The 26,504-nt window shown below is 40.1% G+C and overlaps 1 protein-coding gene across 13 annotated transcripts in view; it reads left to right on the forward strand.

Moving 5' to 3' along the window:
• The window catches only part of LOC100717129 (protocadherin alpha-C2), a 239,669-nt gene that overhangs the window by 198,012 nt on the left and 15,153 nt on the right, over positions 1-26,504 (forward strand). For 11 of the 13 annotated variants that reach the window (XM_063232235.1, XM_063232232.1, XM_063232237.1 and 8 more), the window contains exons 2-3: positions 14,473-14,531; positions 16,762-16,850. In XM_063232235.1, the coding sequence (XP_063088305.1) occupies positions 14,473-14,531; positions 16,762-16,850 (148 nt within the window). Of the gene's footprint in view, positions 1-3,312; positions 5,990-14,472; positions 14,532-16,761; positions 16,851-26,504 lie in introns of those variants that run through there. The other 2 variants (XM_063232229.1, XM_023560560.2) reach the window with 2 other exon arrangements.

Genomic DNA, 26,504 nt, shown 5'->3' on the forward strand with positions numbered 1-26,504 from the left:
ATAAATGTATGCAGAATTCTGAAAAGGAGAAAGAAGAAACTGGTTTTACTTATAATTGCACTAATAAATTTATAAATTTTTTTCTGTTCAAAAATCTCAGTTGAACCCTTCAGTGCCAAGTTTTAGGCTGGGTTTTGGAGATCATAGCATGTTTAGGAATGAGTTCATACGCAGCTTGCTAAGGTATTTTTATGAATCTTAAAAAGATGAATCTTGTGAAGAAACAAAATCTTTTGAAGGAATTCTCGTGGCAGAAATTCCTTTTCCTTGGTGATATAAAAAGGGGCTATTTCGTTTTTTTTTCCCAATATATAGCATAAGTTCTAGAAATAATTTGGAAAAAACATTTAGAAAGCCTAACTTTGGTGCATACTCTTGTCCCAATTATTATTTTTATTTCTCGGGTGGCGTAATTATAGGCACTTACCTGTGTTTATTATTTAAGGGTCTATGTTGTATATAGACTTATCAGCTAGGATATGTCTGATGATAATAAATTGCTGCATTTAATAACATCATAATCACTGCCACTCATAATAATAACCCACTTGTCAATCACTGTGCAACTTGCTTTACAAACTTGCTCATGTAATCATAATAAATTCTCTCAGGTTTACTTGGTAATATTTTCCCCTTTTGAAGGAAGTAAACTGAAAGTTTAGGTAAGTTTAAATCTAAAAGCATACAATCATTCACACACTTGTAACTGACTTCAAGTGTTTCTAACATTCTGCTTCATCACTGGGGTTTCTTGAAGGTCTAAGGGAAAGAATGCATTATACTGTGGTCAGGGCATTCCTATTAATACTTACAGAAAAGTCGTTACAAACAGTCTGAGAAATCACATTCCAACAATTGGTAAGGTTGTCAGGAGTGTCAGTAGGCTAGTGTGAAGAGTGAAATCACTGTGGTGTTAGGTAGACATATAGCAACTCTTTGGTATAATGACTTTGAAAAGAAGGCTAACTGTGTTGTCTCTGTTTGCCTTCTCACTCAGTGAGGGAGTAAATACTAGTTGGAGCTTATGCTCTCAAAGCATCAAAATGGGCAACCTGGCAGGTGTCCTTGCTAAGAGATGGCAGGATTGCTGAAAGACAAGCTATGGTTGTTCTCCTGAGACAGGACACTTTCAGGCTTCCATTAAAAACTCCATGAAATCTCTATCACTTAATCTCCTCCTTAAGTGCTTGTGATCTTTTCAGGGGCACAGGGCCATGTATGGTCAATACCCAGTGGCAGGTTGCTGAGCTGTGGGCAGAGGTGGCAGCAACTGTGAGGGCTGGGAGGAGTTGAGGGGAAGAAAGGTCACTTTTCCTGACAACTTATAACTCGATTCCACTTATAAGCCATTTGTTTTCAGAAATAAGTAATGGGTGAGGACATAGGCCAGGTCTACAATTTGTGCACTTGAGAGATTAAGGCTCTCTGAGATCAAATTACCACAGCAAACAGAGACAGAGTTACTAAGGGATGTTTGGGGAGAATGCAGACAGAAGAGGCAGAAGCCAGAGATCTGAGAGAGGAAACAGGAATAGATTTTGATGGAAATTACTCCTCCCTCTGCACCACTGAGGGAACAGAGAAGGACAAGTAAGAAGCAGCCCTGATAAGAGGAAGCTTGGAATTTTGAGTTTTTTTTTTTTTAAACAAAATTGGTTGGATTGTGGAATACTGTAAATGCACTTGGCAGATAGGGTTGTGCTAGTGCAGGCATTTGAAATTTGAGTGTTAGGAGCATAACCTTGGCTCCCTCAATTGTCGCTTTAAGAGAAGAAGTATGCCAAATGTCAGCTCTTACCCTGGCTACCTTCCAGTCACTAGCTACAGAATTACCCAGAGGATGCTGGGAGATGAGGAAGAGAAAAGACATTTTAGTGAGTGCTTTTTGAACACGGGGCAATAATATTAAATCTCTATGGAAGAGATGGGAGGGTCTGGGAAGAGGGCATATTCAGAACTGAGAAGCAAAGGCAATGACACAGCACAGAAAGACTTCCTGTGCTTTTTGGCTTTCTTGTTCATTGAAGAGAAATTGTCTGTCTATTGCCTCTGCAGCAATGTAAGGGGAGTCTTTGGGGCACAGAGACACAGAGGTCTATAGGAACCTTATATTTATAGAAGATGAGCTGCAGCCTCAAAAATTGCTGGCTGTTGTAAGATAAATCTCAGCCACCCACATTTTGCTTAATTACAGCAGATTCTTTTTTTTTTCCTCCTCCAAAGCAGTTATGGAGTTCAGATTCCAGCCTGGCTTGGAAGATCAACAGTAACTCTCTTGATTGAATGGTTTTACAGACTCTCAAAGACATTGTTAGCCATTAAAGAAAAAATTTAAAATCACTCTTGAAAGATAATGTCTTGGGTGATAAGTGAAAAAGATTTGAAGATTAAGGAAAGCTTGAGGGAAGAAACTGTTAAAATTTTTACCAGATTTTCCCCCCACTGTGATCAAAATGGGCCAAATAAGAGGTTTTCCTGCAGCTTCACGGAATCAATTGTTTAAAGAGGTATTTTAATCACCGAGGAATTGGTCCTTTGCCAAGGCACACACTGAAAGTAACATCCACTCGTCCACTTGGCCACTCGGCTGGGCTAGGAGCTGTGCTGGACACCCCCCCCCCCCAGAATGCCAGCTTTAGGCTGGCTTTCTCAAAGAGGATGGCATTTGCCACCCCAGCATTTGCCTTAAGAGCTAAGCACTTTCTGTAGTACTTAAAAGTACGCCCTGGAAGATGTGGGGGGTCAGGTAAATAATCAGTCGCCAGCCCAGGAGCCCTGAGCGCCTCCCCAGCGCTTGGTTTCTTTTGAATATTAGAGCCACCGCCCAGGTCCCCATACTGAGGGAGGGGCCCGTCGGTTTATTTTCCTGGATTGTGTTTAGGAATAAATATTTTCCTGGGGAGCCGATAGCCTGAGCTCTAGAGACTTAACTGCTTTTTTCCGACTAATCTTCCAAGACCCGCTAAGCAGGCGAGAGACGGCGGAGCCCGCACCGCCAGGCCGTGGGGGAGGAGGCAGGGAGTGTCCGCGCTCCCGCGCGCTCCGGCGGGTCCGGGCGAAGGAGACGAGCCGGCGCGGCGGGGCGGGCGGGGGTCGCCGTCGCCACTCGGGTGCGGAATTGGCACGGGGCTCGCCCGCTCTCCCTCCCGCCCCGCCCCGCCCCTCCGGCTTCCTTTTCCCTCCGCCGGGGCGGGCGGCAGGAAGCAGAGCCGCGCTGCAGGACTCCGGGCGAGCGGAGGAGCGGGGCATGGGGAGTCGGCGGCGGCGGCGGGGCCAGGAGCCCGGGAGGCGGCCCGCCGGGGCAGCGGCCCCGGGCGTGTGCTAGCGCGTGAGCCCGAGCGGCGGGCGCGGAGGCGGAGGCGGGGCCCGGGCGTGCAGCGCGGCCGGCGAAGCTGCTGCCTCCGGCCCTGCCCGGCTGCCTCCGCCGCGGCCGGCGGCTATGGAGCAGGCGGGCACCAGACCTCGGCCGACAGGACGTCCCCGTCTTCGGCAGCCCCTGCCCTGGCTGCCGCTGCTGTCTTTCCTGCTGCTGCCGTGCCCGGCGGCCTTTCAGTTACGGTACTCGGTACCGGAGGAGCAGGCACCCGGCGCGCTCGTGGGCAACGTGGCGAGAGCACTGGGGCTGGAACTGCGGCGCTTGGGGCCAGGCTGCCTGCGCATCCACCATCTGGGTGCGCCCAGCCCTCGTTACTTGGAGCTGGACCTGACGAACGGAGCGCTCTTCGTCAATGAGCGCATTGATCGAGAGGCGCTGTGCGAGCAACGGCCTCGCTGCCTACTTAGCTTGGAATTGCTGGCGCACAACCCCGTGGCCGTGAGCGCCGTGGAGGTGGAAATCCTGGACATCAACGACAACTCACCGCGTTTCCCGCGGCCAGACTACCAGCTTCAGGTAAGCGAGTCGGTGGCGCCCGGAGCGCGCTTTCACATAGAGAGCGCGCAGGACCCCGACGTGGGCACCAATTCGGTGCAGACCTACGAACTCAGCCCCAGCGAACACTTCGAACTGGACCTTAAACCCCTGCAGGAGAACAGTAAAGTGCTGGAGCTGGTCCTGCGCAAGGGCCTAGACCGCGAGCAGGCGGCTTTGCATCACCTGGTTCTCACAGCCGTGGACGGGGGCAGCCCGGCGCACTCCGGCACCGCTCAGATCTCTGTGCATGTCCTGGACACTAATGACAACTCTCCTGCCTTTGACCAGTCCACTTATCGCGTCCAGCTACGAGAGGACGCGCCCCCGGGCACCTTGGTGGTGAAGCTGAATGCCTCAGACCCCGACGAGGGCTCCAATGGGGAGCTCAGGTACTCCTTGAGCAGCTACACCTCAGACCGGGAGAGGCAGCTGTTCAGCATAGACGCCAGTACTGGGGAAGTGCGAGTGAGTGGGGCGCTGGATTATGAGGAGGCCTCTTCCTACCAGATCTATGTGCAAGCGACTGATCGGGGTCCAGTGCCCATGGCAGGTCACTGCAAGGTGCAGGTGGACATTATGGATGTAAATGACAATGCACCAGAGGTGGTGCTCACCGACTTATATAGCCCAGTGCCTGAGGATGCTTCCCCCAACACCGTTGTGGCTCTTCTCAGTGTCAATGACCAAGACTCAGGTCTCAACAGGAAAGTGAGCCTGAGTCTGGAGGCCACACTGCCCTTCCGGCTGAATGGCTATGGAAACTCCTATACACTGGTGGTGAGTGGCCCACTGGACCGTGAAAAGGTGGCTGCCTACAACATCACAGTGACAGCTACTGATGGGGGAATACCACAGCTCACATCCCAGAGGACGCTGCAGGTTAAGATCTCTGACATCAATGATAATCCTCCAAGCTTCCTGGAGGACTCCTATTCCATCTACATCCAGGAGAACAATTTGCCAGGGGTGTTGCTCTGCACTGTGCAAGCCACAGACCCAGATGAAAAGGAGAATGCAGAGGTGACTTACTCCCTCCTAGAGAGGGAGATTCAAGGGCTGCCAGTCACCTCCTATGTCTCCATTAACAGTGCCAGTGGCAGCCTTTATGCTGTCAATTCCTTTGACTATGAGAAGTTTCGGGAGTTCTTCATTACTGTGGAAGCCCAAGATAAAGGAACGCCACCACTGAGCAGCACTGTGACCGCCAACATGTATGTGGTGGACATGAATGACCATTCCCCTCATATTCTGTATCCTACCTCAACCAATTCATCAGCAGCCATTGAGATGGTGCCTCGAACTGCCCCTGCTGGCTATCTGGTCACCAAAGTCATAGCCATGGATTCAGACTCTGGGCAAAATGCTTGGCTCTTTTACCATCTAGCCCAGACTTCTGACTTGGACCTCTTTAAAGTAGAGCTGCACACAGGAGAAATTAGGACTACCAGAAAGATAGGAGATGAGAGTGGTACCACTTTTAATCTGACTGTGGTGGTCCGTGACAATGGAGAGCCACCACTTTCAGCCTCTGTGGCCATTACAATAGCTGTGGTGGACAGGGTTTCTAAAATCCTCCCTGATACTCACAGACATGTTAAGAGCCCTCGGACATACTCTGAAATCACACTTTATCTGATAATAGCATTAAGCACAGTGTCTTTTATATTTCTTTTGACAATCATTGTTTTGAGCATCATCAAGTGCTACCGCTACACTGCATATGGCACTGCATGCTGTGGAGGCTTCTGTGGAGTGAGGGAGAGATCCCCTGCAGAACTGTACAAACAGGCCAACAACAACATTGATGCCAGGTTACCACCTGGCCTCAAAGTGCAGCCTCACTTCATTGAGGTTCGAGGGAATGGCTCCCTCACCAAGACCTACTGCTACAAGGCCTGTCTGACAGCAGGCTCAGGGAGTGATACTTTCATGTTTTACAACACAGGGGCCCAGGCAGGATCAGGACCTGGGGGAGCCCAAGCAGCAGTGGCGGACAACAGGCAACTCACAGGTCAAAGTGGGCAGAGTGCTGGAAACCTGATTATTCTCAAAAACGAAGCTGTTTCTCAAAATGAGGTGAGACAGTGGTCAAGGGGTCTTCCAGAAAGACATGCATTTTTCACATGCCCTCCAATATTATGTGGTTAGCTTTACTGAATTATTAACAGTGACAGGGTTTGTTTTTTTTAAAAAACTAAATGTTAATAGTACCTTTTATTTGGTCATTATCTGTTATATTTCATCTCTACAAAAATAGCACTAAAGAACTAGCTTACTTCCAATTTTCTTTTCACTTGTATGCAGATTTAATCCATAAAATTTTTTGAAAGGTGAGAATTAACTTAAATATTTAATGTTAAAGGACACCTAGAGAAATAGAACAGGCCTGGGAATAAGAATTATGTTTCATGAAGTAACCTTACAAAATGCAAGGAGAAAAGACCTCTGCTGTGTCATCTCCAGGGAAAGTTTTGTTGTTGTTATTGTTGTTAGCTTTTTCAAAAGCATCCTGATAAGTAAGAGTTCTTTTGTTTTGTTTTGTTTTGTTATAAATTTAAAATACTCTTTAGACCTCTAGGGGCTGTCATGGTGCCCTTTACATGCTATCCCTATTTGTATCTTAGACTTTCTGCAGAGTACATTATCAAGTTAATATCTCCAGTAATTACACTGAACTAATGTGATAGGATCCTCTGGAAATTCATGTCAGAGGTGATAAAACCACAGAATGTAGGTCTCACCCTGTAGTCAGAGTTTGCTTTGGCTAGATGATGTGGTCACTCTTGTAGAGGGCTGTCAAAGGAAATCAATAATGGTAAAGCAGAGACATTAAATACAAATTTGTATGACTGTACAAAAGTGTTATTAGAATGATTGATTAGAGATATGTGGGGATATAAAGACCAGGACAAGGTAGGATTTGTGGGAAGAAAACAAGAACTCTCTCCTGGCCAGTTTTCTGGCTGGCCAAGTTCACTCTAAGAGGATAACCCTGCATTTATCTCAGATGCAGTCTGTAATCTTCTGGTTCCCCGTTAACAATTTGTGTGGTTATGATGAGGTGTAGACTTATAAGCCCCTCATATCTTTACAAAATGACAATACTTCCAAAGCTAATTTCATCCATATAAAATTTGGCTTGTATTAGCTTCAAAAGAGTTGGAAAGTGGATGGTTTATTGTACATGAAGATAGATGGGTAGCAGTTTTGAGTAGTAGGTAGGTATAAGACCAAATTATTCATTATTATGAATAACGTACATAAATTATTAAAAGGTGGGTGAGTACACATATAGGTGTGTTTGTGTAGTATGTTTGTCTGTATGTATGCTTGAAGTAATAAAAATCTGTTTTGTGATACTTTAAATTTAGGTTTAAAAAGCCAAAATATTGTCCCATAAATAGAACAGTCTTCTTAAACAGCTACTTTATAGCTAGGACTTTGGGACCTAGCACAGATTGAGTTAACAACCATATTTAGCTGTCCTATGTTTTTGTTAGTCTTTTCCCTCACTTATTACTATCTTTCTGTTAATGTCCATACGGTATTGTCATACTCTAAATTCTTGATAATCTTGAGTAAAGTGATACATAAGCACATAATGTTTCATTCTTGAGAGTAAACTTTTCCCTGGACATTGTAGATAGATTTATTTATTTATCAGAAGAGCCTGTTAGTCAATGCTGCGTAGCCATAGGAGAGACTCATATTGTTAGGTATAAAGACTACAGAAAAATAGGTGTAAAATCAAAAAGTTTTCAGAATTTTTTACATCATAACTCTTAGAAGAATGTAAAAAGGCTTAGTTTTAGGTAAGGATACTAAAGATATTTGCTTGATAAATTCCCGTGAAGTCCTTTGGGACTGAGTGGACTGCAGGGGGAGAAGAGACAGGGAGCACAAGCCAGGTAAGGCTCAACTTTGCCACCAGCTGTGAGCTGAAAGCTTAGAACAATGACATTCTTACCCTCCCTTTCCTGCTTCAAACTTTAGGGTAATTTGATACATGCACTATTTCTGTCTTACACTAACCTGTATGTTAACAGATACTTTGGTACACAAACCTTTAATTTAGGGAGGAAATGATGTTAAGAAAAAAAAAAGCATTTGCTCTCGTAGGATTTTGCCAGGACAGTGTATGAATTTAGTAAAGGCACATTTCTGCTAGACTCTTGGAATTCAATGAAAGACCCCAAAATATACAGCTCCTGAAATTATTGCAGTTATAGGGAAAGAGAAAGTTTCAGTGTTGTAGCTTGAGAACAAAAAATCACTCAATTTTGAAAGTCATCACTGCTAGATCAACCTGTAAATTGCCCATATTGGGTTTTCTCTTCCTTGTCTAATTAATGCAGATGGCAGGAGAGTTCTAGAGCACAATCAATGCAATGTGCCTACACTGTATTAAAATTGCATTGGAATTGGAAATTCATTCAAGGAAAGGAATTTGCACTCACTGACCACCCTGCTATATAAAAAATTTCACGCTTTTCAGTATGTATGTATGATTTTGTTTCCTCTGGGTCGTGTATTAAACAAACATTGATCAACCTGAGAGGTTCAATAACACATACAATCCTATTGCTAGTGGTATTTCAAGTGATGTCTGTCTGGCTCTAAAGACTGTGTGTTTTTCATAGTAGGAGTAGACAGAAATCCCAATGTTTATATTTTTACATGGGTTATTTAGACAGTTGGGCCCCCGGTGGTCTACCTAGCAGTGTAAATTGACTGCTTTTGGAAAGTATTAATTCCTTGATAGAAGTAGATAACAAGTGGGAAAATTAGTAAAATGTTAGTGCCAGGTAATATGTTCTATTTATTTGCTTTACAACTTTTATCTCTGTTCTTTCACTAAATTCTTCTTGTTGCTAATTAAAAATTAGAATTTGGTGCCAGACTCTAATCTTTTGGTGAGTTAAAGAAAATTCTTTAATGGGTCACCTGTATAGTAAGGTTCTTAAAATAACTATTTGGCAATGGGGCAGAATTCTTTTGGAGGTTCTAAAACCTGATACTGAATGTAGTTGGCAGTCTCTTCAGTCTCCATGAAAAGAAACTGAATCTTAAGATAGATTCTGTACATTCGTGCTGTGAGTGCTGATGAATCTTTTGGAGTTCTCTGAGCAGATTTGTCCAACTGTGTCTTAGTGGGGCCACTTGACACAGCATATGGGAATTACAAAACACTAGAGATGAATTAAGTTTGTGTTCACTTTAACTTATTTTAAAGAAATTTGTGATCACCAAGTCTCAGTTATTGCTGCTGCTGTGTGCACAATTCACCTTAATTCTGGGTATAATGACCTATAAGTCATTAACCATTTCTCTAGTGGCACCTAATTCACTTTTCCTCCCAGGACTGACTTTTCTATCTGGTGAGTCTTAACCTGTAGCAGAGTTCTTACTCAATGTAAAGTGATATAAAGATGAATTTATAAAAGTTGTTCAATAGTCACAATAGACTAAGAAATTTTATCTATGAATTCCATTACAGTGTTTCATCCTCCACTGGCTCCTATTTTGTTAGTGTTTTGCTATTTTCATATTGGTTACAGGACTGTTCTTTTGGAGAAAAAATGTTTTGCTTTCTTTGGTCTCATAATATAATGATTTCTTCATATTATCTCCTTCCTCACTTTTTCTACAGACTGTTGAGCCAGTGGAATTATGAATTTTTCTCTGTCTCTTTATCTTGCACATATTCTAACTAATGGAGAAACCTATGCATTGTGATTTGGATGTCATTGGTCTACCCTTTCCTCTGACCCAGGAGTGAGCCATCACTTGGACATCTGGTCTAACTCAGAACACTCTGCAGGGGCACGGCCTGGCATAGTATACATTGTCTGTTGGCATGCTCTCTGCTTGATGGAATAGCAGAGCAAGTTCTGGATACTTGCCTTGCTTGGCTACCAAGTTTTGCTTTCGTTGAGAGGTCAAAATTATAGCAATCTGCAAATGTTTGAGGAAAAATCTGCATCACCATTCCAGGAGTGTAGTTGAATTTAATAGAGTTTTACAGGTATTTTTGTGACTTTTGCAGGACTTCACCTGAAACAGTGTGTCTATGCATAATTTAATATGAGCACAGATTTAGTTGATTCAGTGATAATATTTTGACTGGTATATTTATGATTTCAAAATTTACAGGTCAAGAGGATTCCTTAGCTGTGTTTTAAATCTGCTAACCTGAAAGTCATACTAGCTCCCCCCCCCAAGAATTTGAATATGACAAGTGCAAAGAAATATCTGACATTGCAGAGATGAATAGAAATGCTAGTTTGTTTCTGGCCTTTCAGAGTCAGAATGCTCAGCTTCAGAGAAATGCAACTGTGAGTGAGAGAGTAGCTGCTGTGCTAGCAGCTGTATATCCAGAATTAAGTAGACCTAGCACTTTCTGTTGTCCTAGAACTATGAGGTATGTTCCCAAGTTGTGTTTATTTTACTTTTCTGTCCAGTTGACTAGAATTGTAAATAATTGCATTCAGAATTCTTAACTTTATCATCATTTCGTTTTGATTTACTGCAAGACTAGTCTGTAACATACTAATTATTTATTAAAATTTTAGTTTATTAATACATGTGTGTGTGTTTTTAGGGGGTACTAGGGATCAAACTCATGACTTTGCACTTGCCAGGCAGGCACTTAGGCCACTGAGTTAAATCCCCGGGCCCTTAAGCATATTCTTTTACTACTGCTTTGTAACAAATTATCACCAACTGTTGGTTAAAACCCCACCCATTTGGTATCTCATTGTCCCTGCACCTCATGGTTGAGTTCTCTGTTCAAGTTTTTTTAGCCTAAAGTCAGCTGCACTGAATACTATCTTAGAGGTTTAGGGGAAGAATTTGTTTTTGAACTCATTTCAATTGTTGGCAGAATTCAGTTTCTTGAGTACTGACTTCCATATTTTTTACCTATTGTTGGCTAGGGAGCAGGGTCACTTGCAGATCTGGCAGGTCCTGTCCCATGTCCTTCTCCATCTTCAGGTCTGGCAGTGGAGAATCTTCTCTCACTGGAATCCTCTGGTTTCTTTTTCTGACCCTAACTTAAATTTAAAAGGCTCTCCCATTCAGATCATCTCCCTTTGTTAAAGATAATAGAGTCATAAACATCACATAACATGGAACAAGACTCATCAGAATCACAACTGTGTAGATTATGAATCTACATCTGGTGTGGGGGTCTTTGGGGCCATCTTAAAATTCTGGTCTACCGTAGTTTATATCCATGTTCACAAAATATCACTATGAAAAATTTGCAGTTGGTGCATTCTGAATAGAGTCTTACTATGAAATAAAAGGAGATTCTACCTGACCTCAGAGAACTATTTATTCATGGCTTCAATATGAGTTCACATGGTAAGACGATAGTATGTTATTTTACTGAGTAGTCTTGTGAGTATACAAATAACATAGGATATTTTTTTATCTATTTTACTTTTAGTCTATCTTAGAACAAGTGGTTTGTCCTTCTGTAGCTAAACTATCCTATGATATAAGCCATAAATAGCACCATTATAGGATAAGTTAAATCTTTGTTATAATCTAAATAGAAGCACAAGTGGGTTCTTGTTCTTCAATAAGAAGGTATCTTCCATATGAATTACCTAGTTGAGTTTTTCCACATTTGAAACTTCATGACTATTAATCTACTAACAGATTTAACTTTGAAACAACAGGAAATACTGAGAGTGTTTACCAATAGAAATTAAATATAGTCCTGGGATATATGAGCCAAGTATTAGAGAACTAAACAATCATAGTTAGTCTAAGGCCTTAATATATGTCATGTTAGATGTATTAATAGGCAACCTTTCAGCATGAATTTTTCTAGGTTAATCAAATTCTGGATGAAACCTACATACATCTTAATTTTGCATTGTTTTAAAATAAATAAATAAAGAGGACATTCAAGAGTAAAAAGGAAGAAAAGTTGTCATGCTTTCCAAACTTATTTAAAACATAGACTTTTATATTAGAAGGACCTAATCATAACTCTCAAATCATAATTTGTATGATGTACCAATCATACAAATAATTTGATCTCTGTAAAACTCAGATTTCTAATTTTTGTAATTTTACTGTATTAATTTTGCATGATGGTTCATTTATTTAAAATGCTTATTTGTACCTTTTCAATTTTTCCATGAATCTAAAACTGCTTTAAAAGAGTGTGAACTATGAAGGGTTGTGCAAAACTATAATCCTGGCACTCTTAAGAGGCTGAGGCAAAGGGTCTGTGTTTGTTTTCTGGTAAGAGCTACACGGTGACTTTAAGACTGGGCTACATAACATGATCCTGTCTCAAAAGATCAAAAAATAGAATTTTTATACAAATAAATATTAACTTATCAAAGAGAGTATGAGAGAAAGAAAGAAAAAAAGAAAAGAAAGATATTTTAAAAATCTACCAAACACCAGAATCGTATTAGGCTATAAATATAATAACTATGTCTTATGAGCAAAACAGATGCAATCCTTTTCATAAAATTTATGGTCTTACAAAGGAGGAAATATGATAAATGCAGCAGTATGCAGTAGGTGTGAAGTACTTACTCCATTGTCTAATATTGTATCGTTACTTCCAATGTGTTAGTTCCTTTCTTCCTTTCCTTTTTCATGTCTGATCTTACTGCCATATAAAATCTCTTAACTATGATTCTGGAATGATTCATAGAAGCATATTGTTGCTGATGGACTAGGTTAGCAACATGACAAATTAAATGTGTCACTGAAGAAGTGAGATTGCATAATGAAGTGAGTTTCCCATTCAGTCCTGATAGGACTATGCCTTTCTGAAAAATAAGGTTGATGGTTTCATTCCAGAGATCAAGTTACAGCAGTTTTCTTCATGAATGTTACCTAATCATAGAAAAAATGGCAACATTTTCTTTACAGATGTTGAGTCTTTCTTGAAGGAACCTTATGTCACCTGGCAAGCTAATATTGGTATTGCTGATATCAAAGGGAGATATCATGATGATAATAATTAATAAAAATTTCAGCCTTATATTCAGGCTTATAATGTGATTTGCAAATAGAATCTCTTGTTGCTTCCAATATCACTAGTAGAAATGGAAACTCCCTTTCACTTGGTCTATAGATGGCTTTGTGCTAGTTTTCATGGAATATCCCTAGGATTTTATGAACTTGGAAACCAAAGCCAGGACAGTTTGCATATTTACATCTTGGTAACAAGAGTGAAAGAGGACTAGAGAGGGTGGTTAGTATGTAGGGACCTTTGAAATAATATATCCAGAGTTGTAATTTTTTTCTGGGGCTTGACTTTGACTCAGTCTCTGGGTATCATCTAGACACTCCCAAATCTCTTGGAAAATTAAGATGCTGATTATTTCTGTCTTGGGTGTTATGAACAAGTATATTTATTGAGTACATTTTATCCCTTAAAAGGACTATAAGAATGATAGAAACAAGAATTACTGGCCCTTTGAAATAGCTTATAAGGTATTTGATTTTGAGTTTACTCAATATGATAGTTATAACTCAGGGAAATACAAAATATAGTTTCCATCTCTTCCTTTTCCAACCAACTGGACTTTAGTATTAAATGACTGGGCCTCTTTAATTTCTGCCTGTGCAAATATAGTACAATTTGGGCTAATTGGTATAAAATAATTATAGTGACTAATTGCATCCCAAGTGATTCAGAGTAGCTTCTAATCAGAACCTGACTCCCCAAATAGGTATTAGGTGCCCATATTTTCTTTTTTGTTTCCTCCACTTGGACATCTTGTAGACATGGAGAAAAAAAAAAACCTTCCAAAATACAGGTGGTACAGAATGAGTGAGGGTCGTCTTAGATTTCACCTACTCCCTTTTAAACAGTCAGAGCTTGGTGAACAGGAATTGAGGGAGGTGGCAATGCACACAGAGCAGCACAGAGAACAAGTACAGTTTTATGAAAAAGAGTAGGTAGCAAAACAAGGTCAAATTCTGCAGGGGTTTGTTTTCCTCTTTCTAGTATTCCTCTTCAGTCAGTAGAAGAGGCTGTTATCAGTTGCTGGTGTTATGACTGGGCACATCCGCCCTGGGTCAAACATGCTGCAGTCTGCAAAACCAGCAGCAGATTGCAGTCCTCTGCAGTGCAGCCAGGCCAGCAGAATTTGTGTAGTTGTGTGGCCTGTTCTAGCTAAGAATGCTGAATTGAGGGTGTGCCTTTAATGGAGCATTTGAGGACAAAAACAAAGAAAGCTTTTCCTGTCTTAAGATAGACTGCCCTTGCCCTAGTGTTTTAAGAAGGCAAATATGTATTGGTCAAGACACACCAAAGCTGACCCTCACATTATTACTAAATCTAGTTTTCTGTGGCATTCAGCCTGTGTGAACTTAATTTAGTTTTCTCCCCACAGTGATATAGCTAGCTAGCTAGATAAATGTTATCTTGAAGTTGCATTTGAAATGTCTCATTCAATGCTTTTGTTTAGATGCCTGAAAATATGTAAGGGAAGAACTAATCAGCTAAGCAATTAACAACATCCCTCAGGGAACAATGTTTGCCATTTTAACCAAAAACTCCCTTTGTGCTTTTGCAGCCGCGACAACCCAACCCTGACTGGCGTTACTCTGCCTCCCTGAGAGCAGGCATGCACAGGTATGTATGTGTTTCCCCCCTTTCTTCACTCAGGAGTCCCATTAACTGCCATCATTCTCTACAGGTCAGAAGCAGCTGTTGGAACTGAGAAGCCTAAGATACTCTGCCAGGGCAATGTATTTATTTTTTGTCTTCGTAACTATTCTTTGAAACATTGAAAGTGGTCACTGCCAAATGCTTATCAAATGTTTAGAAATAAGAGTCCCTTATAAAATTATAGGGACAGGTTTCTGTGTGTTTTTTTCATCAAGATTTCTACAAGGATGTGTCATTTCAAAGTTTTAAAATTTTCCTACAAGGAAATAATTCCAAATTTCTTCATCTTCTCCATTTATATTTTCTGTCCCTTAAAGTCTGTAATTAATAAATATACTTATGGACATAGGTACATTATATAATGTATATATACATGTTTACCTTGGATTTTGGTCTCACACTATTATGTCTTATTAACCACAATAATTGATTGATATTCTTGTTCATGTTCACTTCTATTAGAATCTCCTTATCTTATCTTTTTGTTATCTTATTGTGATCAATGGCTTGGCTCTTCCAAGATGAGTCTTTTGAATGGCCTTTTAAAAACTTATCTGGAAACCAAATCTAGCTTACTTAGTTTTTTTTTTTTTTTTTTTTTTTTTTTTTTGGTCTTTTCAAGGCAGGGTTTCTCTATTCAGTTCAAGCTGGCCCTGAAGTCACTTTATAGCCCAGGCCGGCCTCAAATTTACGGATGTGCTCCTGCCTCAGCCTTTAGAGTGCTGAGATTACAGGCATGTGCCACCATGCCTGGCTAGTTTACTTTAGATTAATCTAAAGTAATAGCATTCCTTAATATAATTTTGCCTTTTCTACTCTGTCTCCTTGATGAAATTGATGAACTGCCTTTATTCTTAGAACTGATCTAGTATTCATGCCATATGATCAAATAAAAGGTTCATTATTTATGCCTGTCTTTGGAAACCGAATGGAGAGAGTTTTAAGAAATTAATGATCACCACTACAAAAAAAGGATTTATTTAAAGAAGAAACAAACTCCAGATTTAAACTCTTCAAAATATCTGGGCACTTGTTAATTGAATCTTTACCAACTAGATCAATGTATGGAGTTTACAAAGTATGGGTAGACTTAATGAAGAATTAGTTTTAGCCCATTAAAAATTCATTAGATTAAAATAAATTAACATCTCCTAAAGCATTGCAAGTGAGCAGAGATTATTATATTGGATGCTATTTCTGAACAGGAAGCGATAAGGGAAGGAAAAGGCTTAAGGCTGGTAGTTGGTCTGGTGAGATGCCTTATTGGAACCCATGTTAGACTTTCAGATCAGAAACATTCATGTAGATGTTAGGACACTAGAAATTAGAATGAAAATTATCACACTTTCAAGAAGGAGAGATAAGCTTTTGTCTGTATCTGAGCTACTGGCAGAGTCATGCAGGTGAAAGCATATTTTACAGTATCAACTTTTAGTCTTGCAACCAAATTAGTGCTTTACTTGAAAAGTACTACCAAAGCTATGAGATACATCTTAAAAATCCATGTTTAGAATAAAAATTTTAAATATATTACTTCTTTGTCTCAGTTTCAAATGAAGAAAGCCAAATGTGCATCTCTTCAGGTTACTATAAAATTTAAACAGGTAAGAAATGAAATCAAAATTGAAACTAAAATGTCACTTCTTTCTCACAATGTAATGTACTGAACATTCCTTAGAGTTGTGAGCTTCAGTAATGCTTATTTTTCCACACATAGGCTAAGCCTCTTAACTTTTCAAGTCTTAAAGTCTCTGTAACTTTTTTTGGGGGGAAATTCTGCCTTGGGCTGAACTGGTTCCAGAATAGTTATATGTTGATGAATCATATGAATACAGTTCATATGATTTCTTAGTGAAATTCAAGAACATTTGGGGAAAAAAACAAATTCTATGTCAAAAATGAGGGGAATAATATTGATAGGTCAGGGCTTAATGAGTGAATTTCCACTAGAAGTATTTTTTAAAGTCAAAGCATAAGAGAATCTTGAACTCATAGAATGTCTTTCCCTATAATTGTTTGCTTCTGCAGTTTATGCAAGGTGACTGACTGCTCAGCAGTAATTGCCGCTGTTTAAGCACGAGCAGATCTGTTAGTGGTAACCCTGCCTCCATCGATGTAAGCAATTTCAGAGGATGGAAGGAGAGCTGGAAAGGCATTTATGCTCTAACTGTTATCTGGGTTTATATGATTACAGTTCTGTGCACCTGGAGGAGGCTGGCATCCTACGGGCCGGTCCGGGAGGGCCTGATCAGCAGTGGCCAACTGTATCCAGTGCAACACCAGGTAAAGAGCCAGGGTCTCCCTATTCTTGCTTAGATTTTAGAAATCAATCAGATAACTTCTTCTGTGAGATCAGGACTGTTGTCGACTCTCTTTTGATTATTTTCTTCTACATAAATATGATTTTCATTCATATATAAATGATTCTTTTATTATTTTCTTCCATACAAATGTGACTGAGCTACATATATGATTTTTTTATGCTATGCTTAATGTTCTTCAAAATTTGAAAATGGTATAAGGGTAAAGGGGTGTGTGTGTGTGTGTGTGTGTGTGTGTGTGTGTGTGTGTGTAAAGTTCTTTATAAAATAATTAGGTACCTTTCAAATACTTAGGACATCCTAGCCATATAGAAATCCGGTGGTCTTGTACACAGAGATAACACTGCCAGGAAAGATCCTTTGTTTGAAGGATCTCCAGTGGAAACCCACTAGAAGCAGTAAACAAAAGAAAGGTAATTAATAGAGAAGTAAATGGATATCTAGCTACCTAGCTAGATAATAGATAGAAGGAAATAAGCTTTTTTGTGCATGTGGAATATTACCAGAGCCAAAGCATTATTCTCTTTGAGTTCAAGTGAGAGCCATATCTACTTCTTCCTGAACCTCAGCATCCTTATGCAAACTAAATTGTGTAACTTTAGCATGCACATTGACAAACATGATCACCTCATGGTTTCTTAGTTTAGCGGTCTGATGGGGACCAATTGCTAATCCATATTTTCAGGACAAGTGTTCTGCTAGGCTATGTTAAAAACTCAGTGGCTAAATAAACAAAGGAAGGTAACTGAAACTCATATTTCCTTAGTTTCTTTAATCTTGCCCAATTATTAAAACAGTAATGTATAATTAAAATATTCCTTATAAAAGCTATCCCTGTGGCAATTTTTGGAAAATAGGAATTATGGATTAATAGAGACTACAAATGATATCCACCATAATCATCTATTAATAAACCATTATCATAATAGTAAATAAATTTTTTTTGTTTTTTTCTTTTTTTATTGGTAACAGGGATCAAACTCACAACCACACATTTGCAAGGCAGGTGCTTATGCCGCTGAGCTAAATCCCCAGCCCCTATTATCATAATAGTAGCAATTACTAGTTATTATATGTCAACACACTGTGCCAAGTAAATTACATGTATAGTCTCATTTATTTCTAATGACAATCTTGCAAGAGTTTTATTATATCTATTTTGATTTTTAAAACTGGAGTTTACAAACAGATTAAGACAAATACCTGAGTTTGCACAGCTGTAAGTAACGAGAGGATTCAAACCCAAGTGTCTTGCTTTGGAATCCAAAAGGCTATAAAACTTATACTCAAAGCATGACTGGCTTGCAAGAATCCATCCAAATTCAAATACATACGTGCATAAAGACGACATAAGCATGTGCATATGAAAAAAGCATGTGCATGTACAAAGTTCTTTCAAAAAATAATCAGGAGGTGACTTTCAAATGATTAGGCTAAGTAACAGCCAAGAGGTATTTTTGATGGCATCTCTAAGGGTTTTCATTGATTCCAGTCATATAGCATTTGCTATTTATGAATGTTGCACAATTCAACTCAAAGTCAGATTTGTCAAAAAAATTTGCTCAAGTTGAAGCAATTTATTAGAAAGCTAATATTGCCAGATGGCAGGGGAGGAACATAAAATAATTCATAGAACAAATCTGCAACCTCAACACCACTGATGAAGTGAAGAAGTGAGGGAGGAGGAAGTGGTTTAGACTACCAAGTGTTGCATCTGAAAAGGGGAGAGTTACTCTGTCAAAGCAGCCATGTGAGGTCATAACTTGCCACACTGTCTTCATTTCAGGGTTGTGTTGTTCTCATAGATGGGTTGTTGTCAGTCTGGTAAGCCAGGAGCTAACTTTGAATACATTTTTCCTCTCCTTGATGGTGCTGGCTGGTATACATCTTTAGGCAAAGGCAACGTAGGAACCACGTATTGATCATTTCCTACCTTTGGCTCAAATTTTGCCTTGAGATTCAGAAAGGATGTTAGGTGCCTGTCTTTTTGACTGAAGATAGAGAATGGGCCAGTCACCTTTGCTTCCCTTCATTACTGGATGCTGACATAAGAATCAGAGTCCTAATAGACTGTGCCGGATATAGTTCACATCTTCCAGTTACTCACTGATGACTGTTAACCATGCTTGTCAACATGCGACTGCACCAGCAATATGAATCAAAAGGGTTTTCCTCTGCTTTTTGCCAGTCCTTTTGATACATTTAGATTTGAGACTCAAACGTGTTCTGTATCATTGTTTCCAGGGACAGTGACATACAGATTAAGATGATGACTTAGAGTCAGATCTCTATTGAATTCCAATCCCAAATTTACTTGCTAAGTGAGCAGGGACGAATTACCTCAATTGGCAGGCATGGTGGTACATGTTTGTAATCTCTGGGTTTATTTCCACTACCACAAAAAGCCTAAATTTGTATTTTCCTAGTTACCATTTCTGTAATTCAGTACAGAACATCTGTTTTAGTTGTCATGAGAAATACAGGAGAAAAAAAGAATTGAACATAAAGCTTGACTGATAATATTAATAAATGTCTAGTCGTCTTCTTTTTTTTTCCTAGGACACTTTACTTTTATACTATCTATGATATGGCCTAGAGTGATAACCTGGTGGGCAGAATTCAGAAGTTCTCATTTGTAGGCCCAGACACAAGCTGCCCAAAGTTATTGGAGTCATCCTGATATCTGTACACTCCCATCACCCCCAGCTGCCCTCCTGGAGATGGAGCGAGAAGGATTTGTTAGTCGATGCTTCAAGAAAAGGAAAATGCTTCCCCCGAAATGGTTGTTTCCAGTCTGAAATAGAGCCTGCCTTTCTGTTGCCTAATTCCATTGGCCTTTTTGCTTGCACAATGGTTTTTCTCCTGCCTGAGTTTCCGGACACTTGTGTCTGAGTCCTTGCCGTGACCAGCCATGTACTCCTCTTTTCATACCAACACCAGCAGCAGCTGCAGCATAAAGGAAGCAGGGCCCGCTTTGCACTAATCCTCATTCACCTGAGCTTCTTGAAGTTAAATGTCCTTTTCCATTAATGGCTTTGCTTTGTTACTAAACTGTTCATTTATTTTCAGCCTACAAAAGCCTAGGATAAAGTTGCCACACTCTGAAGGAATCAATGGAGGCATCACCAGGTGATGTTTTCTGCAGGATAAACAAGTCAGGCATTAAGCTGATTAATCCTGATTACTGGTCCGTTTCTCCAAGACATGCATCATGAGCTTCCTTATTTCCCTTCAGCTTTCCATGAGGCTGAGTAGAGAAAGAAAATTAACTAAATAGGGACTGTGCAGAAACAGTTACAGCCTCATCTTCAGATGGAGGGATTGTTTTGGGGGAAAGTGTGTTACAGTGCCATTCACTTGTGTTATGGCTATTCTTAACTTTCTCAGTGTGAATGACCTGAAGAGGTTTCAGTGAATACTGTCTTGTGATTAGTTCCTAGACAGAATCTCAAAACATTATAAAGAGTATACAGAATGATGTGTGCAGGTTATATGCAAATACTCTTACCATTTTATGTAAGGGACTTGAGCATTTGCAGACTTGGGTATCTGTGGGGATTCTGAAGCCCATCTTCCATGGGTACTGAGGGACAACTGTACTCTCTATTTTCAAAAGAGCTCAGGGAATTCCGAAGCATACAGCACTGCCAAAGATAACCTAATAGCTTGTGAAGCAGGACCCCATGAGATTTGGAACTGAAAGATTAATTAGGTAGGGGAAGCTACTAAGGCAGTAAGACTTAGACAACCTTAGTTTAGATGGACTAGACAATGATTCTCAGAGTTTAGTTCTCAGAGTAGTACTATCAACAATACCTAGGAATTTGTTAGAAAATCAAATTCTCAATTCTGCCCTAGAATTCTCACATCAGAAACTCTCAGCAAACTGTTTGACCAAGTCCTCCATGTGATCCAATGTACTCTAGAGTTGAAGAACTGGTCCAGAGTAAATATTCCCAGTGTTGCCAACTATCTTTGAGGCACAGATACTATGAGGAAGGCATCTGTGTATGATTCTTGTAGGTAGCAGGGAGATGACTGCTAAAAGCTGGAGCTCTGAAGTCCCAGCAACCTTCCTCTGAATTTTGCTCTGCCACTCAGTAGGTGTGTGCCCCAGGGACCACTGCTCAGCTTTTCTGTTGTTTTTTTTCTGTAAAATGGAGATGAGAGTGATGTTTGCCTTATAAGGTTGCTGCAAGAACTAAATGCAATAATACCTATCACAAAACATGGAGAACAGTAAGAGTTTAGTGAGTTTATCTTTCAACTTCAAAATTTATATTCTATTTGTTTTGTGTACAGAAAGGCTGTGTTATAAAGCCTTTTTAAAATTACCTTTTTCTCTGTTTCCTCTGAGGATTGTTTTTGCCCTGGTTTGCCACAGTTTCTTACTCTGCAGAAAACAGACATAATTTACGTGCCCTAGTTTTATTAGGGGGAATACATACTATTATGTATCTTAGGGGTTCTTGCCTTTCTGGCAAAACCAACCCCCCAAGGAGAGATTCCATTTCTGATTCTTCTCCAGACAGAAACTGTGTTTCTTAAGTTTTTGGGGAGGTCCATTTAGGAACACTGTCAACATGAATTTTTCCATCTCATGAGCAAGTGCACCCTCAGGCTTTGGTGGAGAATTTAGAAAGCGAGCTGTTCCACTAACCTGCTCACCCTCCACTTATGCTGTTGTCATGGCAATGACAGTCCTGGGAGGTGTGTTCACGTCCTTATTAGGGAAAAAAATGAGATCAAGGGTCTTGTGAGCAGGCACAGCTCTCCTATGGTGTCCTCCACTCTCACCTTCCATCTGACTGCCCAGGAGCGCCAGCTTGGGTTAGAGATCTCTAGCTGAGGAAAGTAAGTGCTTGAAAGATGCAATTTCAGTTGGTGGGGTTGCAGAGTTGTTATGTTTCTTGGATTTTTTAATGTGGCTTATGATGAAAAAAAATGTTTTTTTGTTCTGGACTGACCTAGAGGAAGAGTAAGATGGTGTGGGAAGAATTAGCATCCTCTACCTAGAAGTCTTTGTTGTCTCCGTCAATACGTCACGTTCTTCATCTCCTTCTTAGGGGAATCTGCTGCATCTTCCATTTTTAATAGTCATAAAAATAAAAGACTAGAATTGACATGTCCAGATTTTTCTGAAATTAAACCTTTGTATTCATTATTAGTCTCTGAGATGGTTCTTTATATGCTCTATATTTTCCCACTTTTCATTTCTCCCACGCCAGTTCTTTTAGGACTGGTAGCCCTGCGCAGAATACAGTCAGAGTTGAGATCATAATACATAATAAGATTATTTCTTCCATAACAGTGGACCCAAATGGAGAGCATATGTCTCCTGAAAGCCATCCAGTTTTGTGTGTGCTCAGATGTATGCTCCTGTGCACACATTTTGACAGTGTACATCTTGCAGGGAAAGGAGCAGTGAAAACTGTTTGCTTAGGCTACAGTGTCCTTCAGATCCCACAGATGCAGAGAAGCAGGTAATGCAGACTCAGAAAATGGAGATTCATTCTTTCAGTTATCATTGATCCCAATATAGTATGTTCCGGAAAACTTTGTTCTCGGAAACAACTAACTTTTGATGACCTCTTAGAAAAATAATGCACTTTATCCTTCTTTTGTTTGTTTGTTCAGAACAGGACACTTTCTAAATTACCCTTTTAACTTTTTCTATATATCATTTTTTGCAGCTGGATTTTTAAGGCTCCAATCAAAAGAGAGTCAGGCTTCCAGTGCGGAGATCCCAGTGTCACAAAGGATCAAAGAAATAGGTAGTCAAAGGGAATGTGGAGAGTCTATACTTCATTCTATGGGAAAGATTGCTGGGAATTTTTAGATCTGGTGTATGGAACTCCTCTCTAGGAGTTTTAGAACAAGAAAGACTTGTTTATGATGAGACACGTATTTAAGGCAAAGAAATAGTGATAATTTGCAGTTTCTTTAAGCTTTGCAGCTCCAGCAAAGCCTTGTCCTCAGCCTCCCCAATTCTAGTTTTCTAATTTCTAGTAAACTAAAAATTAAGCCAGTGACAACAAGAGACTTTTAATGCAAAGGTTTTGAGAAAGTTGGCCAAGATTCCAAAGGAGCTTGAAAAATTCATCTTCACAGGGCAGTCAGTTTACAGTTGAGAAGGTCAGTGCTTAAGTTGGAGAAACATATTCAGTTCAAGTACAGGCTGGAGACTAGAGTCTTCTAGGAAAAAAACTGTTTTAACATTGTTCATTGCCACAAAGCCTGGAAACAAGGGTGTGGTTTGGAGAGGAGGCTTTCTCTGAGGCAGAATTTGCAGTCTCATTACTTACAATTAGTAAAAGGAGGAGGAGCAGAAATACATGCTGTTCTACTCCTACCTCAGTGGACCAAGAGCTTCCTCAGCAATAGCTCTCCCAGGGAGCAGGCTAGGCAAAGGACAGAAGTCAATCCTGAAGGTGCTATTACTATAGGAAATGATAGGAAAATGATGGTTGTGTTACCATTAAAACAGGAAGTTAAAAGCTTTGTAAAAAGCTATACGTATTTAGAGGCATCACTATAAAGTTAAGGTATAAAAAGGTAATTTTTAGGAACCAAATCTGGGTCCCAAGAGATGAGGTGCAATGAGAAATTTATCATCTTCCTTGTCTCCCAAGGAAGACTCCAAGTCTGGGGATTACAGTTGCCATCTTATATAAAAAACATCAAACAAGTGTGTGTGTGTGTGTGTGTGTGTGTGTGTGTGTGTGTGTGCACGCATCTGTGCCAATGGGGGGAGAGTCTTTATCAGTCAAAAAACTTATTTCTTGTTTTTGTTTCTTTGTGACAAGGTCTCATTATGTAGTTCAGGCAGGACTTGAACTCACTATATAGCCTAGACTGGCCTCAAACCCATAATGAGGCAGGAGGTGAGTACTCTTGCCTCAGCCTCTGTAGTACTGAGATTACAGACATGCAGCACCATGCCTGGTTGTGTGATGTTATCATTGCACATAGTAATTAACCACAAATTTTGTGACTTAACATATATCATTTTCTTACAGTTTTGGATACCAGAAACCTGAAATGGGTTTCACTGGGCTAAAATCACAGCACGTTCCTAGCACTATATAACTGGGGTCAGCTTTCATTCATTTGCTAATAATGTGTTTCCTGTTTCCATATGAGGCTTCTTTGGCAGCACCTTTATAATGTCCAAATTTGTACAGTTAGTTCCTAACAAATTAAGTACTTTCTAAGACAATATGTTTACCCTATCATGCTTTTTATATGTTGTGAGTCTTCTAAGCATAATAGTTAATATTCATATTTCAATTAACAATTTAAGCTAATTGAGACTCTTTGTATCATGCTTCTCAAAATTCTAGTCTCTGCTCAACTTCCCCATTTCAAGACCACTTCTACATTTGTAAATATATAACAGCAGTACCCTGTTTCAAGGTCCCATAATCTGTATTTGTTTCTTAGGGCTTCCATAACAAATTGCCACAAACTCGGCTTAAAAAATTCAAATTTATTATCTTGTAAGCTTTGTAGATCAAAATTTCATAGTGGGTTTCACTGAGCTAAAATCAGTGTTGGCAGGGCTGCATTTCTTTTAAAGGCTATATAGAAAGACCCATTCCCTTACCTTTCCCAGTTTTTAGAGACAGCCTGCATTTCTAACTCTGCGGCCCCTTTTGTCATCTTCAGAGTTAGCAGTGTCTTACCTGCAAATCTCTCTGTGTCCTCTGTCTCTTTATCAGGATATTTTGATTGCACTGAGCCTACCTGCGTATCCAAAATAACGTCCCTATCTCAAGATCCTTATTATAACCACACCAGCAAGGTCCTTCTGCCCTGTAACATAAAATATTCACAGATTATATATATTTGGAGTAAGCATCTAGTGGGGGTGGTATAATTATTCTACCTACCACAGAGTCTTTCGTGTTCAGCCTGAAGCAACTGTGTGTGTGTGTGTATGTGGGTGCATGTGAATTTATTAAAAGGGAAGCTAAAATAAGGTACATATTAGAAACATGAAGAGGATATAGTGAATATGGATTATACTTTAAACTTCTGTTAAAGCTACTAATTATCAGAAATCTGGTGGAGAGTTTAATCAATCCCTACTATTCCTTGGTTGATTATCAACTATATAGTGAAGTAGAGTTAAAAAAAAAGAGAAAGAATTCAGGTGAGATATGTTATGAAAGAACTGTTACCATTGGTGATAGCTGCCTAATCAAGAAGCACAATCCCTGGAAAAGCAGGTTTTCAGCAGTCTCTCCAATCAGACAAATTACTCTTCCTTGTTGGGAACTAAAGATGAGAGTTCTCATCCTAGTACATCACTCTAATACATGGAAGTATTGATTTGTTGGGCATTCCCTCTGGTGGAAATCTAGAGAGAGGAAAATAGTTCCCGTCATATTATTACATTAAAAACCATGCCATATTGCTTTGCCCCAAGTTTAAAAACATTATTCCAAGAGTTGGGGAGAGACAGGAGAGGAACAGTACACTTCGGATCATCCACAAGTCAATCTAGAAGGAATCAATCAGAAACATGGTAGTAATTGAAAAGTCACTGTCCATACAAGGTGATGCAAGGGGACAGTGGCATTGCATATTGCCTGTCTTGTATACATTTAGCTTTCTGTGTTTAAGTAAAAGTGAATTAAATATAAATCCAGGGCTTCCTGGATAAGAAAAGAGGTGCTGCCTACCCCATGCTGTGTGTGTGTGTGTGTGTGTGTGTGTCTTTGTCATTCTAGGTGTGTGCGTTTGCATGTGTGTGCATGTGTGTGTGTATGTGTCTTTGTCATTCTATTTGTGTGTGTTTGCATGTGTGTGTGTGCGCACGTGTGTGTGTATGTGTGTGTGCGTGTGTTTATAACTGAGGGTAGGGAATGCTTTCTGCCAATATTCCTAAATCCCACCTGCTTTTCCTCAGTCATACTTACTGTACTGGGGACAACAGGTAGGATGGCTTGGCACCAATTCTAAAGATACATATGCATTTCAGGATTTATTTCTTAAGAGCATCTTGCCTACAACCTAGCCTCATGCTAGCTCCTTGCTTGAGATTCTAACAGACTAGGTACCTCTAAAACTTAGGGCCTCTCTGTATTCTCAGCAACTCTGGCTGAAGATTAAATCATTTCTCATATTGCTGGTAGCGATTTAGCCACAGGGCCCATGAAAGAACCTCCTCTGAGGCCAGTGTCCCTATGGGCTCTGTGTGTCACTGAGATGTCTGTCCAATTCCTGCTCTTGCAGTCTGCAGTCAGTAGGGCTCTGCGTAGTTCATGGTCAGTGTCACTTTAATTCTGTTCTATTAGATCAAGCATAAATTGAGTCTAAATATTTGCCTCTGGGAAATTTCTTTAGGGAGGATGAGAGTGTCTTGGCATGTTCTCTCCAGGTTTAGGGATTTAGAGATAATAAACCAGCCTCTTCGTTCTTTTGGACCAAGGGCCACAGCCTTGCTTCTAGGGTAATAAGTGATTGTGATTTGAAGGGCACTAGGAAGATCCTAACACACACCACCTTCTCAGCTAACCACTGCTAGCAGCAGCTTTCTCTTCTAAAGCATCCATTCATTTATTCATTCATTCTTCTCCTTCTCTCTTCTCCTTCCCTTCCCTCTTGCCTG

Source organism: Cavia porcellus, unplaced genomic scaffold (assembly GCF_034190915.1).
Source record: "Cavia porcellus strain 051 isolate PalLab524CR breed Dunkin Hartley unplaced genomic scaffold, mCavPor4.1 scaffold_21, whole genome shotgun sequence".
NCBI classification, from domain to species: domain Eukaryota; kingdom Metazoa; phylum Chordata; class Mammalia; order Rodentia; family Caviidae; genus Cavia; species Cavia porcellus.